Source organism: Nomascus leucogenys, chromosome 2 (genome assembly GCF_006542625.1).
Source record: "Nomascus leucogenys isolate Asia chromosome 2, Asia_NLE_v1, whole genome shotgun sequence".
Classification (NCBI taxonomy): Eukaryota; Metazoa; Chordata; class Mammalia; order Primates; family Hylobatidae; genus Nomascus; species Nomascus leucogenys.
In genome coordinates, this window is record NC_044382.1 from 9,970,805 (window position 1) to 9,989,447 (window position 18,643).

The following is an 18,643-nucleotide window of genomic DNA, read 5'->3' on the forward strand; positions in this document are numbered from 1 at the left end:
TGATGATTAATCCTTTAATGGAGAATATAATCCATGAGTTGTGGATTTGCTCGTGTTACTTGAGCCCGGAGCAGTGTTCACTGAGGTTTTTCATGCACCTATCCTCCAAGCATTTGTGGAAGGCTTAGTATATGGCACCACTGTGTAAGTGAGAATAGCTCCTAGCTGCCTACACCACAGGGTGAAGAGAGGCATGATTAATACCAAGTGGGGTGCCCGGCCCCTCCAACATGCTGTGGGAAGATGCACTCAGGTGCACACAAGTGCCAGACTCATGTATGTGTGTGGCTGATGCCAAAGCCATTTCCATAACAATAAATGTTTGGCTCCAGAGACTCTCCTCGGGAGCTGAGGACCCCCTCCCTCTGTCACCGAAGCTGGGATTGGTAGCATTTCTCAACCCACCTAAGATCTCTTTAGGTAAATACGAAGGGAACTAATTTACTGAGCTCCTTGATACAGATACCCTTCAAGACTCTTTCACAAATATTAATATTGATTAGTCATTTAGCACTTAGAAAATGCTGGCTCTCTCTACGTGGATTAACACACCCCTGACAACTTTCTGTGGCAAGCCTTTTTATTCTCATACCTGTTTTACAATAGAGGCTGAGGCACAAAGAGGGTAAATTGCTTTGCCCTTAGTCACACAGCTGGTAAGCGACAAAGTCAGGTTTGACTCACACAGCCTGGCTCCAGAACTTCCGGTCTTAAGCACAGCTCTTCATATGATCTCTGAAACTCCAGTAACTTCCTTGAGTAGATATGTCTCTTCATTTCTCAGCTGCAAAAATGAAGGCCCAGAAAAGTGACATAACTTATCCAGTGTTCCACGGCTAAAAGAGACTGGTTTCTGATTTCACCTCAGGTCTATCAGATTGAAAAGTCCACCCCCTTCTTCCCCAAACCCTCTACTTCCTCCATCCTTGCTGCTGAGCTGGGCATAGAACATTCATGCACCCAGAGCAAAGGGGGCAGCAGCTACTGCTAGGAGCAGTGGGGCTCTGAGCAAAACTGAAGGGTAGCAGGGCCAGGCACTGGAGGCCCTGAGAATATGCTAAATTCAAATTAGTGGATGCTAACCTTCCGACCTGTGCCCTCTGCTTCAGAACCCTCCATGGCAACGACATTTCCAGCGTTCCTGAAGGCTCCTTCAATGACCTCACATCTCTTTCCCATCTGTAAGTAGCAGTATTTCTCCCCAATGCACATTCAAAACATGAAAGCATGAAAGTGTCAGCGACAATGCCATCACTGTCAGCATTTTGGCATATGTCCTTTCCTTATGCATACAGTATATTTTACAACAATGTATCCATACTATGCATATTGTCTTGTTCCCCACCTCAGAAGCCTTCAAAGGACTCCTCAATTATGTAAACAGTGTAAATATTTAATAAGAACTAATAGAAAACATGTACTATGGGCTAAACACTTAAGTTTTCTATTTATTTCTTACAGCTGTAAGGCATTTTTATCCTTTTATTATATATAATAACATTGTGTCTAAGCATGGCACAGCTAGCAGATGGCAGGGCCCAGGATCAGATCCAGGTTTGTCTTGACTCCAAAGCACATATTCTTAGCCACTCTGCACTCTGCAACAGGTATTCCCTTCTTATTTTACACAGGAAAAACTGAGGCCCATAAATATTAGGTGACTAGCTAAAGGGTGACTTTCAGGTCAGTGAGAGGTTGGACTAGAATCTAGGTTCCCTCACTCCCAGGCCAGACCTCTCTTCCACAGATCAGGAATCTCTACATTTTTTTATACACTTCTGTCAGTGAACATTTTCGAGTTTGTATTCCTTCTATATGCATATTTAATTATTTTCATAATGTGTACATACACTATAATACGGATATACTACGTATGCATATTCTAAAACTTTCAAAAGTAGAATTGTTAAAGGATATAATTTAAAAAAAAACAGAATTTCTAGTATTTTCGTCGCAGTCACAACTTTGGAGATGTCTGTACTGGACTTAACCCTCCTCCCCTGCATTCTTCAGCCAAGTGGTCTGAAGCTGCTCCCTAGGTTGCTGGGTTTCAGAACCTTCTCTGCAGAGTGTATCCTCCAGTGGACCCTTCAACAGGGCAAGAGAACCAGATAATCAGATGGCCCGAGATCCAGGAAGCTCCCTAAAGGAGCTAGGATGGGGTTGAGTTGAAGAGTGAGTCTTACCTGCGTAGGTGAGAGCCACGCCTCAGAAGTGGAAGGGGCTGGGATGGGAGTTGAAACGTCCACAGGATTGGAAGTACACTCTGGAGATATTAACTTTGCCACAGTGGAGACGACTACTCCGCTGGCCCCATATTGGATACCTCCAGTCTAGCCAAAGTCTGAAAATGCATTTCCAGAGAGCTGAGGATATGAAGGCTACTGGCCAAGCTGGGCAGGGGGCCCTGACTTCCTGTTCTGCCTCCTAGGGCGCTGGGAACCAACCCACTCCACTGTGACTGCAGTCTTCGGTGGCTGTCGGAGTGGGTGAAGGCGGGGTACAAGGAGCCTGGCATCGCCCGCTGCAGTAGCCCTGAGCCCATGGCTGACAGGCTCCTGCTCACCACCCCAACCCACCGCTTCCAGTGCAAAGGTAGGTGACGCCCACACCCCACCCTCCCCTGCCCCTCGTGGGGTCTGCTGTGTTCCTAGCAACCTGTCAGAGCAGGGTATCTCAACAGATGTGGCTTCAGAAACCTTCACCCTGTCTCTTCCATGGGTCCCACAAAGAGGCTCAGATGCTGACGCTGATGTGGACCCTCATCTAATGGGCCAAGTGTCATTCTCTCCAAGTCCCCTGCTGGCATTGCCACACATCTCCTCACTGACTTCTTTCTGTACATGTCTTTCCATAGTGGAGAATATCTTTTTTTTTTTTTTTCATCTTTTGTAGAGACAAGGTCTCACTATGTTGCACAGGCTGGTCTCGAACTCCTGATCTCCAACGATCCTCCTGTTTTGGCCTCCCAAAATGCTGGGATTACAGGCATAAGCCACTGCACCTGGCCTTGAGAAAAATCTTTAACCTGCATTTTTTTATCCAACATTATTAAAACATAAGCATTTTCCCATTTTGCCCGGCAAACTTTTGTATATGTGATTTTTTTATTGATCATATTATTATTATAACAACAAACTACTACTGAGTTCTTATGCAACAGGAATGATGTTAAGCACTTTCTCGTGTATTTTTTCTCATTCTTCATGTAACAACTTATTTAATTCTCTAATGCCTCTATGCAATCAACTTTTAATATTATCCTCATTTCTAAAAATGAGAAAATCGAGGCTTAACAGGCTTCCAGGTCTGATTCCAGAATGCACAGTCTTTATCATCAATATTCCACGTAATATTCCACTGCCACTTAATCCATTTCTGGTTTTGAATCTTTAGAGTATTTCCATTTTTTTATCTTACCATTGACACATAAAGATCTTTCTCTGTTTGAAATCATGTCCTCAGATAAGATTCAGAGAACAGAAATTACTGAATCAAAGTATGCTATTATTTTTAAGGTCTTCACACATTTTGCCAAATTGATTTTCAAAAAGGGTTATAACCAGTTTACATTCCCAGTAGCATCCTTTGGTTGCATTTTTCATTAGACTCTGTCATTATTTTCTCTTATTTTCTTATTGCTAATTCAATAGGTTAAAAAAAACTTTTATTTTGTCTTTATTGGGGAACCTGAATTTTTTATCAAAAATCTACTTTTCATTTGTATACACAGTTGTTTGATAATCTCTTTTGCTCATCTCTGAGAGGCTTAATACTTATTTTGATATATAGATATACTTTAATTACCCTCTCAAACTTTAGTGTGTCCCACACTTCTGCTGCAAGCAGAAAAACATTCCATTGGCTTAAAGCTAATTTTAATTTTCCTCTTCCTGCTTCTAAGCTATCTGATGTGATACTAAAGAGGCTCACCTAGGCCAAGAACAGTATAGGTCTCAATCTTGGCTGCACATTTGGAAATCATATAGGAGCTTTTAAAATTACTGAAGCCTGGCTCCACCCTCTAGGTTTTGATTAAATCGGCCTGGGGTACAACCTGGGTGTGGGGACTTTTAAAAGCACTGCAGCCAGGGTCCGGGCACGGTGGCTCATGCCTCTAATCCCAGCACTTTGGGAGGCTGAGGCAGGCGGATCACTTGAGGTCAGGAGTTCAAGACCAGTCTGCCCAACAAGGGGAAACCCCATCTCTACTAAAAATACAAAAATTAGCCAGGTGTGGTGGCGCATGCTTGTAATCCCAGCTACTTGAGAGGCTGAGGCAGAACTGCTTGAATCCAGGAGGTGGAGGTTGCTGTGAGCCGAAATTGCACCACCACACTCCAGCCTGGGCAACAGAGTGAGACTCCACCTCAAAAAAAAAAAAAAAAAAAAAAAAAACACTGTAGTTGGTAGTGTAAGGCAGCTAAGTCATCTGGGTTTTGTCTGGGCCATTCTTGGTTTTAGCACTGAAAGCTCTGTGTCCTGCAAACTCCCTCAGCCCCAAGCAAACCAAGACAGTCTTCCTAGTCTAATGTGAAGTCGGGTTGAGCCCCCTGGTACCAGCTCTCAATCAGGCCACTCTGTTTACTCATCCACAAACAGTCACTCACTGAAGTTCATCTCAGCCCATCTCCAAGTTGATGACTGTTAACCCCAAGGTCATTTATAGTCCTGACACTAAGTATGGCCTGTTTATCCAGGGCTCATTGTCAAAGCTGGCTGCAGCAGCAGGACACAGCCCCCTTTGCAAAGCTCTGGGAAGGACGCTGACCTCCCTCCAGTGCTTGCAGCTAAAGCAAGCACACGGCTGAAACGGTCACAGATGTAACATGTACCTAAGCAGTTTTCCGTCCATTGTCAGCATCATCGCTGTGTCCTTTGGGGCCATCCATTTCTTTCTTCCAAGGTTTTCCAGGGGGCACTTCCTCTGTGTGCCTTTGGCCCAAGCACTGTGCCCTGCTTAGCCTGGCACAGACTATTCCATGGGGAGGGGTGTTTGTGGGTAGAAAAATGGGAGGTCCGAATGGAGCCTGGGCCCAGAGCTTCCTGGAATATGAAAAGATACACAGGGGGTTTCTAATTATGGCGCATTGTTTGCAGATTAGCACCAAAATCGGATCAGGCTAATTACAGTAATTGATTTGACTGCAGAAGTGTTTCTGAATGATGTCCCACTGTGATTTTTCCTCACTGGACAGTGGCTGAATTAATGGGACTCTAGCTGGATTGGATGTGCTGGCTGAGGAGAGCCAGCTACCACTTGGACATGGAGTTGGGGAGGGGCTGGCGCTGGCTGAGGGAGGGCCCAGAGCAGAAGGGAAGGGAGGTGTGGCAGTGAGCGCACTCAGGACCTGCCATCAGTACTCTGGTTTTGCTGCCCAGGGCCAGTGGACATCAACATTGTGGCCAAATGCAATGCCTGCCTCTCCAGCCCGTGCAAGAATAACGGGACATGCACCCAGGACCCTGTGGAGCTCTACCGCTGTGCCTGCCCCTACAGCTACAAGGTATGCTGGAGGCCCTGCCCCCCACATTCATGCCTCAGGCTCCTCCTTCAGCCCTGGCCCTAGGGAGGGGCACCGCGCGCTGCGTACCCTCCCTTCTCCAAGGGACAGACTGGATGAGTCCATCGCACAGGTCACCACCACAAAGCAGCATTTGCCAGTAACACTGTTCTCTGAACTGGCGGGAGCTGCCAGTCAGAGAGGACCCCCTATGGTCTTGACAAGGATGCCCAGAGAGAAAGAGGAAATGTAACGTTTGTATTTTCTTTGTGAAACATGGGGAAATTAAGTCTCAGAGAGAAAGTGTTTCCAAGTAGAGGCATCCCTTGAACCCATTCTCCCAACTTCCCTTCTAAAGGGATTTCCAGAACCTCCACCCCACCATGCCCCTGCCAAACCCCACCCTCAGAGCAACCAGCCTTGAAAGTGCTGGTTCCAGCTTGATGTAAGTGTAGGGATGGGGGATTGAAAGGCCTAGGGGCTGCAAACTCACCCAAAAGGTTGACCGGCTAAGGTCAGCCAGCAAGAGGATGAGATTCCAGTTCTCCCCTCTGTCCTCCCCAGAAATCCAGACTACCTCCAAGACAGTCCTTCCTTCTTTCACCCAGAGCACAGTGTCATCCCCCCTGCTGACCCCTGTGGATATCGACCATGTGCCTCTCACCAGCACCTACAGAGTATAGACTGTGCCAAGTACTGTGCTTGTCATTTTACTCACCTTTTCAAACACCCCCAGCAAACCTAAGAAGGCCTCATTATTCCCTTTTTACAGACGTGGAGACTGGGCCTCAGCCTGTCAAGAGTTCAACTCAATGTCCAAAGCTTGTAAGCAGTAGAGCTGTGATTAAGACCCTGGGCTATGTGATTCCAGAACCCAATCCTTTTCCCCTGGAGGGTTTCCTGGATAGCTGAGCCCTTCCTTGGGCTTCACTGGAATCAGCAAAGCTGTGGCTCCATCCTCTTCTGCAGGGCCCGCCCAGCTTCCGGCCTTCCCAGGGCACCCATCCAAAGGCACTGGGCAAGCACAGAGTTTCAGAACAGCCCTGCAGCCTGTCTAATGCACACATCTGATGCAGGTGGAGTGAGAGTGAGCTGGCATCCCCAGGTGTCTGTCCCCAGTGGGATTGTGTGTGTGTAGTGACAGGCTTAGAGGCAGTCTCACTCTGGGGAATGGGACTACCTGATGTATTTCTAGACTATGGCTGTGCTTCTAGCAGATAGTGTCGGAGTGCCACCTATGGGCCTGGGACAAGAGAGCCAAAGGATTCCCTTTGAAGCCAGCCACCTCCAAAGTCTTAAACTTACCACTGAGTCCCAGACCCATACACCCTAATTTCATAAGCTGATTATAAAAATCAGAGAAGAGAATGAATGCATAAGGTCCAGATGAGTGCCTGGCCTTTACTGATGATTCAAAAGAGAACTATACTATGTATGGAATTGAGAATGTTATAAATTCAGTCACAGGGCACCCACACACACAAAAAAAATATTAATAGGAGGGGAGAATAGAGATTAACAGCAGACATACTCAGGATGTGTGGATCCTCTCAAACTCCCTTGTATGGATTCAGCAGAGAAAACTCAGACTGTGCAATTACACAGAGAAGCAGATGTGGATTCCAGCTTTGTCATTTACTAGCTGTGTGGCCCTTGCTAGTAATTTCATCTGTCTTCCCAGCTGCAAACTAGGACCTGTCTCGTAGGTTTGCCGTAAGAATCAAATGTACAGTAATGTACGCAATACACTAGGATGATACCTGGCATTCAGTGAGCACTCAATAAGCTGGCATACTGCTGCCTTTTACCTTTACCCTTGCATGGTGGTCCCTCATACCTGGGTGTGGAATAGGCCATCAGTAACTGGTGGTATGTTGCTGGTTTGATCCAGGATTATCAGTCTATGGCACTGTGAACTGCCAAGAAACTTCAGTCATTCTCCTAGAACTGTGACTGCATTTGTAACATTCTCAATTCCATACATAGTATAGTTCTCTTTTGAATCATCAATAAAGGCCAGGCACTCATCTGGAGCTTATGCATTTATTTTCTTCTCCGATTTTTATAATCAGCTTATGAGATGGGTAGTATCATCCCTATTCTAAAGATAAGGTAAACTGTTTCACATTCTGATTCTTACTTCCTTCTCTTTAAAAACTGGCCTGAGTCTGAAAGTAGTAGAGCTGGGTTTGAAGTCCAGGCTTCTTCCAACTACACTTGACTGTACTATGAAGCATGACCTGACCGTCAGTGTCAGAGCAAAGAGAGTATCTTCAGAGCTACTGCAGGATAAGGCCACTTGTTTGAGCTTTGTTCTCAAGATTCTGAACATCATGTCAATTTTAGAAGAATGTGAACAGAGATTTTGATCTTGAGGAAAGTGTTGAGCCCAGGCAGGTCTAGGATGCATAATGTTGATGGTGATGGTGAAGATGATGATGGTGATGGTATCGGTGATGATGACAAAGGTGACAATGGTGATGGTGTTGATGATGGCGATGGTGCTAATGGTACAGATGGTGATGATGATGATGATAACTATGATACTAACAGTAACATAAGAGCCAGCATTTATTGAGCATCTACTATATACTGACAGTAGACCAAATAAGGTACATGTATTATCTTGCATACTCCTCATCAGAGCCCTAGAATACAGTTCCTAAAATGACCCTCATTTTACAGTTGAAGAAACTGAGCATGGTAGGTAAGGGAGTTGGGATTCAAAGCTCAGAACCAACTGACTCTAGAAGCTGTGCTCCTGGCCACTGCACTCACTGCCTGTTGGCAAGTGCAGTGATTGCAGGGGCTGAGGTGGAGGATCCCTGACTATTTAGGACCTGTCTGAATTTCCAGGTTAGAGACAAGTAGAGTGTAGCCATGGGAAGAACACCAAGCAGGACCCTCTGAAGCCTGTGCCTATGTGACGCATGACCTTGGACAGACCTCGCTCTTCTCCTCACCTCAGTTTCCTCAGCTGTAAAATGGAGCAGGTTGAACCCAAGGGATCCTTTAACTGAGGGTTGCATCAAATTCTCTGTGCTATGTCCCTCCTGCTTTCCTTCTTGCCAGGGTTAGAGCCTGCCCAAACAGAGCGACTGAGATGGTCGTTCTGCATTAGTGGCTAACAGAAATCCCCAGACACCCACAAAACCAAGCTCAAAGTTCAGGCATTTACCTCTTTCCAGGTATCTCCATTTTCCCATCGACTAGCTGAGTGACCTTGGGAAGCCACAATATTATTAAAAAGCACAGGAATCACTGTGTAACATTTGGTAGCAGCTACTCTTAATCTACTATAATGCCAGGCCTTTGTGAAGCAGTTTAAACACATTATCTCTTGTAGTACTCTTAATCACCCTGTGAAATAAGTTTTATTATCCTCTTTTAATAGATGAAACAACTAAGGTTTATAAAGATGAAATAATTTACCCAAGCTCTCACACTTAGGAAGTGCATGAGCTACAACCAGAACTCAGCTATCTCTTGCAACAAAGTCTCTACACTCACAACCACTCCCAAGTCAGATTCTCCCTAAGCCTCACTTTCACTACCTGTAACTGAGAATACTCATACTCATGTGCAGCGCTGTTGGAAGGATAAAAAGGGGCTATGTGTGTACTTTGCATACCTCAGTGCCAGGATTCAGTAGATAATTCACAAAGGGTCAGTATTTTGCCACTATGTTAAGATTTGGGGAAAAAAATATATCTGTTGGCTGATTCTTTTTCAGCCATTTAGTTTCAGGCACATATGTTCAATGTCTCAGAACAGTGCTTCTCAAACTTTGTGTGCATAAGAATCACTGGAGAGCTTATTAATATGCAAGTTCTAGTTCATTACATCCAAGGTCAGGCCTGAGAGTGTGCATTTTTTTTTTTTATCAGCTCCCAGGACATGCCAGTGCCACTAGTCCAAGGAGCACGCTTTGAGAAGTAAGGACTTAGCAGCACTCCTCATCCGATCTCAGAAAGAGGTTTCCAATGAGGGTAGCTGTTCCCAGTGTCTTTTTTTTTTTTTTTTTTTTTTTTTTTTTTTTTTTTTTTTTTTTTTTTTTTGTGAGACAGAGTCTCACTCTGCTGCCAGGCTGGAGTGCAGTGGCGTGATCTCGGCTCACCACAACTTCTGCTTCCTGGGTTCAAGCAATTCTGCCTCAGACTCCTGAGTAGCTGGGATGCCCACCACCATGCCCAGCTAATTTTTGTATTTTTAGTATATACAGGGTTTCACCATGTTGGCCAGGATGTTCTCGATCTCTTGACCTTGTGATCCGCCCACCGTGGCCTCCCAAAGTGCTGGGATTATAGGCGTGAGGCACTGTGCCCAGCCCCCAGTGTCTTTTAAACCAGTGATTCCCAACCTTTTTGGCACCAGGGACCAGTTTCATGGAAGACAATTTTTCCACGGAACTAGGGTGGTGGGCATGGTCTCAGGATGAAACTGTACCACCTCAGGTCATCAGGCATTAGTTAGATTCTCATAAGGAGAGTGCAGCCTAGATCACTCACATGCACAGTTCACAGTAGGGTTTGTGCTCCTATGAGAATCTAATGCCACCGCTGACCTGAAAGGAGGCGGAGCTCAGGTGGTAATGCTCCCGCCTCATCTGCTCACCTCCTGCTGTGCAGCCTGGCTCCTAACGGGGACCGGTACCAGTCCATGTCCCAGGGGTTGGGGACACCTTTTTTAAAAGAAGCCAGTCAGGATTCCTGGCCATGTCCTACACACACACACACACACACACACACACACACACACAGTGGGATGAGGAGTAGAAAGTGTGGAGGACCAAGGAGCATGACAAATCTGGTAGATTTGAGCAAAATGAGGCTGAAGAGAATTGAATCAGGCTAATTAACCAGGCATTGGCAATAGTGATTATTTTTCAAGGAGAGATAAGTGACAGAAATCCCCACTTCCAGGCCCAATTACCATGTCATCAAGCACTAGGCTCTGCCTTCTGGATTTCTGTGCTTGGCATAAAGGGCTACAGGAGTTGCCACCACCTCCATCATTGGGAGGGTTTGACCTGGAGTCACTGGTACTTGCCAGTTCCCCAGAGCAGGGGCTAACGCAGGCAGGGGCTAGAGAGGTCTTGCCTTGACCTTCTCAAGGTTCTTTGTCCTGCCCTTCACGGTCCATGTGTTGGCCACCACCACTCCCATATATGCACCTCTGGAACTACTTGGCACCAACCAAAGACCTGAAAAAGTATTTTAGTCACTCACATTCCGCCCTGCCTCAGAACCCAAGCATCATCATCATCATCATCGCTATTATTTAAGGAGCTGCCATTACATGCTAGGTGTCTTACATATATAACCATTAACTAATTCCCCATAGGGTAGGTCGTATTATTTCCATTTCATAAGTGGTAAAAACAAGGCTCAGAGAGAACTAGTCATTTCCTCAAGGAACACAGCAGCCAACTTAGAATGTGCACTCCCATCTGAGTGCCCCTAGAACGCGTGTTTTGAGAGGGCCAGCTCAGTGGTCCTGCATAGAGGCTCCCAGCACTAACTTTGGGCTGGATGCCTGGGTTCAGCTGCTTGCTCCCCATTTCACTTACTGCTGTGCGATCTTGGCCATATTACCTCACCTTCTGTCTTTCCTGTCTGTAAAAATAGTGTAATAACAATCACACCAATCTCATAGGGTTGTTGTGAACATGATATATGATCATGAATATAAAACACTTAGCATGAGGCCTGGAATGGAAAATGTGCTCAGCAATGTGGGTGAGAATTAGTATTACAGTTTCCATTCCACACCAACTTTCAGAAAGGGGCCCTGTGTTGTTATGGTTTAGGATAAAACCAGATACCAGCCCAAACTGCACTCTCCCTGTCCCCCTCCAAGAAACCTCTGACTGGCCCCTTAGCTGGGACAGGGCATGAAGGGAACCAGACAGACATGGCCCATGCCTTCCAGCTGCTGGAGATGGGCCTGAGGCTCTGATGTTTGAGAGGGTCCACAGCAGAGGCTGTCCTGGGCCCAAGGCCTTCGGCCCAGTTGGCTGCAACGTCGCAGCCAGAAGGCCCCAGTTCCATTCCATCACATCACCAGCAACAGCAGAAGAGGGAAGAGGATTTTCTCAGGCAGATGACGAGCAGGTGGTGTGGCAGTGGGCGGGCTCCCATGATCACCTCCACCTGGTCTGTGCCAAGCCACTGAGCCCAGGGCCCAGAAAGGATGCAGCAGTCACCTCCCCAGACCCCACACTACAAGGTCCTGCAAGGGACTGCATGCCAAGACTTGGGTGAGACTGGTCTGTCAGTCCCAAAGGAGAAGCAGGAGCCAGAAGGCCAAGAAGAGTTGGGCTGCTCCCTGGGACAGTGGGTCTCATGGAGCTCAGTCTCCACCTTGGGGCTGCCTTCCTCAGGGCTGCTGCCCTTGCTGCTCCTGCTGCCTGGCACGCTCCTCTCCCCACCTTCCACACAGTTGGCTCCTTCTCCGCTCACATGTCCCCTTCAGAGGGGCCTGCTCCAAAGAATCCCACACCACCCTGAGCTCGTATCGCAAAGGTTCCCCACCTGGCCCAACCTTAGGCTTACCTTCAGAACTTTAGAATACCAAAGTCTGGACCCCACTCCAGATCAATCAGTGATGGTTCCCTGGGGGTTGTCACTTTGTAGGAGATAAGGTCTGTTGGCCACACTTGAGCCTTAGTCTTCCCTCCTCAAGTTGTGGGTTATATTTAAGGTTCAGTGAGGCTCATGGTAATGTTATCTTCTAGCATTTACAGAATGCTTACTACGCGCTAGGTGGATTACACACGTGTAACCTTTTCCTTACATGAAACTTCTCCTTACATGAAAGCTCAAGTTTAATTCTCGTAACAACCCTGTGAGGTGGACTTGGAGAGGTCAAGAGGCTTTTGTGAGGTCACGATCAGCCAACCCAGATGGGATGGAGCTGGAATGTGAAACCAGCTGTATGTGAATTCAGCTTTGCCTGAATCCATAGCCTGGGCTCTTGCCCTGCAGTTTGGGATGGAGAAGGGTGCAAATTCTGCGAAGTAGTGAGGCTAGAGCCTGAACTCCTGGCTTCTCATCACTCTTCCCCTTCTTACTGTGCAGTGACTAGGGGTTAGGGCTCCCATGGGTAGGCTCCAAGTCACACAGCAGGCCTTTCCTAGGGGCTCCTTGTCGTCATCTCCCCAGCCTCATCCCAGAGAATGCTGGAACCCCTGAAGTCCCCTGGGCCATGGCAGCCCCGGAAGGCCCCCTAACCAGGTGCTTCTCCCTCTTTTGCTCCTCAGGGCAAGGACTGCACTGTGCCCATCAACACCTGCATCCAGAACCCCTGTCAGCATGGAGGCACCTGCCACCTGAGTGACAGCCACAAGGATGGGTTCAGGTAACAGCTCACCCCTGGCCTCCCTCACTGTATTAGTTTGCTCTCACACTGCTAATAAAGACATACCCAAGACTGGGTAATTTATAAAGGAAAGAAGTTTAATGGACTCACAGTTCAGCATGGCTGGGGAGCCTCACAATCATGGCAGAAGGCAAAGGAAAAGCAAACATCTTATATGGTGGGAGGCAAAAGAGAGCTTGTGCAGGGGAACTCCCATTTATAAAACCATCAGCTCTGGTGAGATTTATTCACTACCATGAGAACAGTATGGGAGAAACTGCCCCCATGATTCAATTATCTCCACCTGGCCCCACCCTTGACACTTGAGGATTATTATAATTCAAGGTGAGATTTGGGTGGGGACGCAGCCAAACCATATCACTCACCTTGGAGGGCTCCCTGGGCAGGCTAAAGAAGCAGAGATACGCCCAGCGAGGGCATGCCCAGTGCCCGTGCTGTGCTGGCCCTGTATGAGAATGATCTCAAGGCTCTTTGCACCCTGTAAGGGAAGTACAATTTATCCCCACTGTGCAGATAAGGAAGTTCAAACATCAGAGGGACAAATCCTCTGCCTAGAGTTACATTAAGCATTGGCACAGGGATTTGAAACCAGGTCCCAACCTCGTGCTTCCTCCAAGGGAGGTGTCTGCTGCTAGCTAAAGTCAGAGAAGGATTGGGTGAAGGCTTAAAGACTGCCAGTCTGGCACTTCCACCATGCTTTTCTGAGTTATAAAGTAAGTGGCATTGATTATATGCTCACTATGCCAGGTACCAACTAGTCAAGTATTTTCTCATTTAAATCCCTACAGACCCTATCCAGTAGGTAGGTATTATCCTCATTGAACAGATGGGGAAGCTGAGGCACAGAAATGGACTTGCTCTAGGTCATATCTCCTGATGCTCATTCCTGGATCTTCCAAGCCCACCTCCAGCCCTCTTTCCTTCCTGATATTAACATTTCAAGAAGAAAAGGGAATAGAAAAGTCACTTAGGTTTTTCTCCTCCCTGTCCTAGGAATGGGATTGGCTTCCACCCAAAACCTCAGGACCCCTTCCTGCTTCCCACCTTCCCCAGCAGCTTTCAGATGCCCAGTTTTGCTGGCCTGTGACCCTGACAAAAGCAGACTGTTGGGAACGGGCTCCTTTGGCATCCCTGGTGAGCCAGTCGGGAGGCAGCAGCCCCTTGGCAATAAAGGCAGGGGCACCCCATGCCAAGCCATGTGTGGGTGTCTTAGAGCTCAAGTTGCAACCAATTAAATATCAAAAGCACTCTGGCCAGTGCTGCCGTGTGGTCTGGGGAAGAAATCAAATTCCAGGCTCCCGGTTCTCTTCCCCAGGGAACCCGCCCGCCCACGTGTCCACCTGCCAAGCCAGCCCCATCAAACTCTGCCTCCTGAAAAGTGAAATTCAAGGCAGAGTTCCTTTTCCTGCCTGGAGTCAGCCAAACCACCCACTCCTGCTGGCTCACATAGAGCAGGGGTGAGAAGAAACTGCAGGGAAATATGGAGGTGGCCACAGGGCCCCAGCCAGGAAACACCCCTCCAGGGCACACAGCCTGGGCTGCCCCACCCAGGCGAGGGATGGGGGGTCAGATGAGGGAAGAGCTCCCCGCTGCAGGCAACTGTGTTTCTCCCATCTCAGCTGGAGGTTCGGTTGAGCAGAAATATCTCATTTCCATCTTAAGTTGTTGAAGAGTTTCAGATGAACTGAAAATATTTTTAGAACTTCATGTAAAAGGAAAAGGGCCCAGATCTACAGGATCAGGGAAATGGGGTGGAAGGTTAAGGCAATGAGGCAGTTACTAGGGATGGGAGAGCTCGCATGCAGTCCTCAAGTAGTAGGGAAACTCTTCTGCATCGGGCCAGCACCTGGTGGGTGAAGGGGAGTGGTGCTTGTCAGGAAGCTCCCGTTTGCTCCCCCCTTCCATTCTAGAGTAATTCCTTAGGGCTGCCATAATAACCACAGACTGGGCGGCTATAATCACCAGAAATTTACTCTCTCACAGTTCTGAAGGATAGAAGTTCCAAACCAAGGTGTCAGCAGGGCCATGCTCCCTCTGAGCCTCTAGGGGAGGGTCCTTGCTTGTCCCTCCCTGGCTTCTGGTGTTCCTGGCAATCTTTGGCATTCCTCAGCTTGTGGCTGCAGCATCCCTCTCTCTGCCTGCATAGTCACCAGTGCTCTCTCTGTGTGTGCCTTCCCATGGCCATCTTCTTTTAGAGACACCTGTTATATTGGATTAGGGGTCCACACTCTTTTAGTAGGACCTCAACTTAACTAATTACATCTGCAAAGATCCTAGTTCCAAATAAGATCACGTTCTGAGGTACTCAGGGTTAGGACTTCAACATATCTTTTTTGGGGGAACACAATTCAACCCATAACACGTCTTAGTCATCAGCACCACCAGCCTCCTCATACACATGCTTCTCTAATCCTGCTGCATTGCCTGCTCACAAAAACAGCAAAGGTTGGCAGAGCAGGCCACACAGAAGGCCAACACAGGAGACGAGATCTTCTGCTCTCATCCCCACAACCAGCTCATGGCTCCGGGAGTCTCCTCGACAGCTCTCCAAGGTTTCCAGTGAAGACAGGGAGACATCAGCCTCCTTCTACCCTGTCACTCCTTTAGCAACCTCGCTTTCCTTGATCAGCCACCATATCTCACTGCCAGGTAGCCCTAAGGCTCTGGGGGAGCCAAAGTAACTGGTCTTTAGAAAAACAAATGGGCAACACCATGGTTTAGGACTTTCAGAAACCTACCCTCTGTCTGGCTCTGAAGAAGTAGCCTTTTTCATGAGTGCCCAGAGTCCCTAACAGGAAAAGGAATGAGTCATTTTGCTGTACCCCAAGAGCTGAGACCTGAGAGGCCCCTGGCCTTTTGTAGAAAATGTGATATGGTTTTCAGTCGTAGAAAGAAGATCAATTAAGTAGGATTCTAGGACCACTGAAATTCACTGCCTGTTAGCTGAGTGTAGTTTACTTTTTTAGCTAAATCCCAAATCAGAGCAATCTCTGAAACCTGAAATTCCAGATCTGAAGCTGAAGTGCACACTCATGGATGGAGTGAGAATCCCTGACAAACGGGTTAGGCCAAAGAAAGATCGAGATTCATTGCAGCATTTATTTAATCAGATAGATGCTCACTCCACCCCCCACTCCCATCGCTTCCGCGTGGCCTTTATCTGTTCTAACCGATCTTGCATGCCCAGTCCTGGGGATATGACCAAGGTCAGGCAGAGATGCAGGCAGTTGAGGTTTTTATCCAAGAGATTTAACACTCTAGAGACAAGTGAAGGAAATGCATCTTGCCGCCCTACAGTGTTTGAAGCCAAGTTGACGTGAAAGCCTCACTCTTGGCAGGAGAGGGATCCTCCCACTCTAGCCTTCATCCCCCAGAAGCTGGAAGGGCTCAGAAGTAGCAAGAATACATGATGGGGAGAAATGGCATCCCTGAAGAACAGTTAAGGAAGTAGGGTGGTTTTGTATAGAACTAAAGTTTGCTAATGGGTTCTGAGCATTTTCTATGTGCTATGTACCCTTTTAAACATTTTGCTTGTATAAGCTCATTCAATCTTCACAACCACCCAGGTCAAGGTCAAGCAGCTAGAATGTATCAACAGGAATTCATTCCCAGGAAACCTGGGTGCAGAGTCTGAGACCTTGGCCACTATATTCTGCCCACCCCCTCACCCTGAGATAGAAGGGCTGCCTTCAAGTAAAAAAAATCACTTAAAGGAGGATGTTTATCATGCTGTCTCTCTTTATCTGCAAAAGAGATTGTGCCTCAGAAGAGCCGAAGGGGCGGTTTGGAAGACAGCTGGAGGAATTTAAGCCATATCCAGGAAACCACTTCCAGCTGGGGGAATGATGACACCAGCCTTGTCGGTGGACATTAGCCCCGGAGCGAGGCAGCCAGCATGGGCCAGGGGAGATAGAACATTGCCTGGAGATGGGGTTGGATGAAATGACCTTTTGGGCTCCTAAGGGTCTTCCTGCTCAGGATCCCAAGGCCTAATGTGTCCAAAGTGCTTTCTCAGACCTCCATCTGGAGGAAAAACTAATTGTATTTCCCACCCCTGTCTTCCTCTCTGCCACCTCAACCTACCTCTCTCCCTGACCCCTGACTCCCCTGCTCCCCACACCTCACATCCCAAAGCTGCTCCTGCCCTCTGGGCTTTGAGGGGCAGCGGTGTGAGATCAACCCAGATGACTGTGAGGACAACGACTGCGAAAACAATGCCACCTGCGTGGACGGGATCAACAACTACGTGTGTGTCTGCCCGCCTAACTACACAGGTAGGGATCTCATGACTGTGTGTATGGCGGGGTGGAGGGGTGTTGCTAGAATACCATTTTCTTAACTTCTTCCAGGGACTTTCCTCCTCTGTCCCTGAGGACAGAGACTAGGACTCCAAGACCGTGTTATGCCAAGAGGGGCTCCCCAAAGGCCTGTTTGCTTCTCCGTCTCCTCCACCACCAGCCACCAGCAAATCACTACTCCTTCCCACTTGAAACAGAGTCCCAGGCTCTTTAGCTGCTGTTCATCTCATTGCTGGCCATTATCTCCTTTAGGGCCCCTGTAGACCTAGTTGTGTTTGAGGCTGGCAGAGAGGCGCTTGCATTGTTTATGCTTCCTTCAGGTCTAGTCAACCGTCTCTTGAAATCCACATTTTCCAGACACTCAGCTAGGAGCTAGGGATACAAAAATGACCAAGACAGAGTTCCTTCTCATAAGAGGTTTATAGTCAGGTGGACAGAGGCATGGATTCATTAGAAAGAGAACATAACATCTATAAGCCCTGGGGGTGTGGGATCACACAGAAGGAACCTAACCCAGCCGGAGAAGCCAGGAAGGCTCCCACAAGAGATCATTCCTCAGGAAGATCATTCCACCCACCCACCCCCCTAAACACAATACCTTTATTTTCCTACATTAATAGCCCCTAAAAAGGACAGTTAAATATATCATTAGATTGTGAAGCAAAATGCCACCAATTTTGGTGCAAACACAGCAAGCTTTGTTATGAGATCAACCAAAAGTAGCATATCCCAGACTGGAATTCCATGAATTTGAGGAAAAATCCCCATGAGACAAGAAGTTTGGGAAGCACTGCATATAATAATAACCTTCTTCTTGGTGGACCATGATACAAATTAGCATATTAGAGGTTCTGAAAATTCCTGCTTTAAAGAAAGCTGTTTAAGTTTGTTTAACCCAGCAGTTCCCAAACTTATTTGATCTCAGAGCTTCCCCCTTTCCCCATCCTCGAACACTATTCCCAGCCCAGAGATCCTATGTTGCAAGAAGCACTTTTAGGAAATACCAGCCTAAGGCAAGGAGAAAATGAGGAGGGGGAAGCTCAGGGACTCCCATGTCCTGGACTACTGGAACCAGGCTTTTATGTCAGGAGTGAAGTGAGTGGTGGGAAGCTGTGGAAGATGAATAGAAGCATCCCTGAAGATGGCAGAGAAGGAAGCCAAGTGGCTCCCATTGTCCCTCATAGCCCATACCTTTATCAAGCCTCCAGCCCATAGACAGTATCCCCAAGTACACTCTTGAAACTGCAGGAACGTACCACCACCAACTGAGAAAACCACTTGCTCTAATAATCCTGGGCTTCCTAGGACCCCAGACAAGCTTCTGTGCTGGGAGAAAGTGCATGGAAATCTGCTGTGGGGGCGGGTGCAGTGGCTCACGCCTGTAATCCCAGCACTTTGGGAGGCCAAGGCAGGCAGATCACCTGAGATCAGGAGTTCGAGACCAGCCTGGCCAACATGGCA

The 18,643-nt window shown here is 47.6% G+C and overlaps 1 protein-coding gene across 3 annotated transcripts in view; it reads left to right on the plus strand.

Moving 5' to 3' along the window:
• Positions 1-18,643, plus strand: part of SLIT3 (slit guidance ligand 3) — a 639,482-nt gene that overhangs the window by 587,623 nt on the left and 33,216 nt on the right. For all 3 annotated transcript variants that reach the window (XM_030825194.1, XM_030825195.1, XM_030825202.1), the window contains 5 exons: positions 1,110-1,181; positions 2,432-2,595; positions 5,383-5,507; positions 12,766-12,863; positions 17,019-17,158. In XM_030825194.1, the coding sequence (XP_030681054.1) occupies positions 1,110-1,181; positions 2,432-2,595; positions 5,383-5,507; positions 12,766-12,863; positions 17,019-17,158 (599 nt within the window). The remainder of the gene's footprint in view (positions 1-1,109; positions 1,182-2,431; positions 2,596-5,382; positions 5,508-12,765; positions 12,864-17,018; positions 17,159-18,643) is intronic.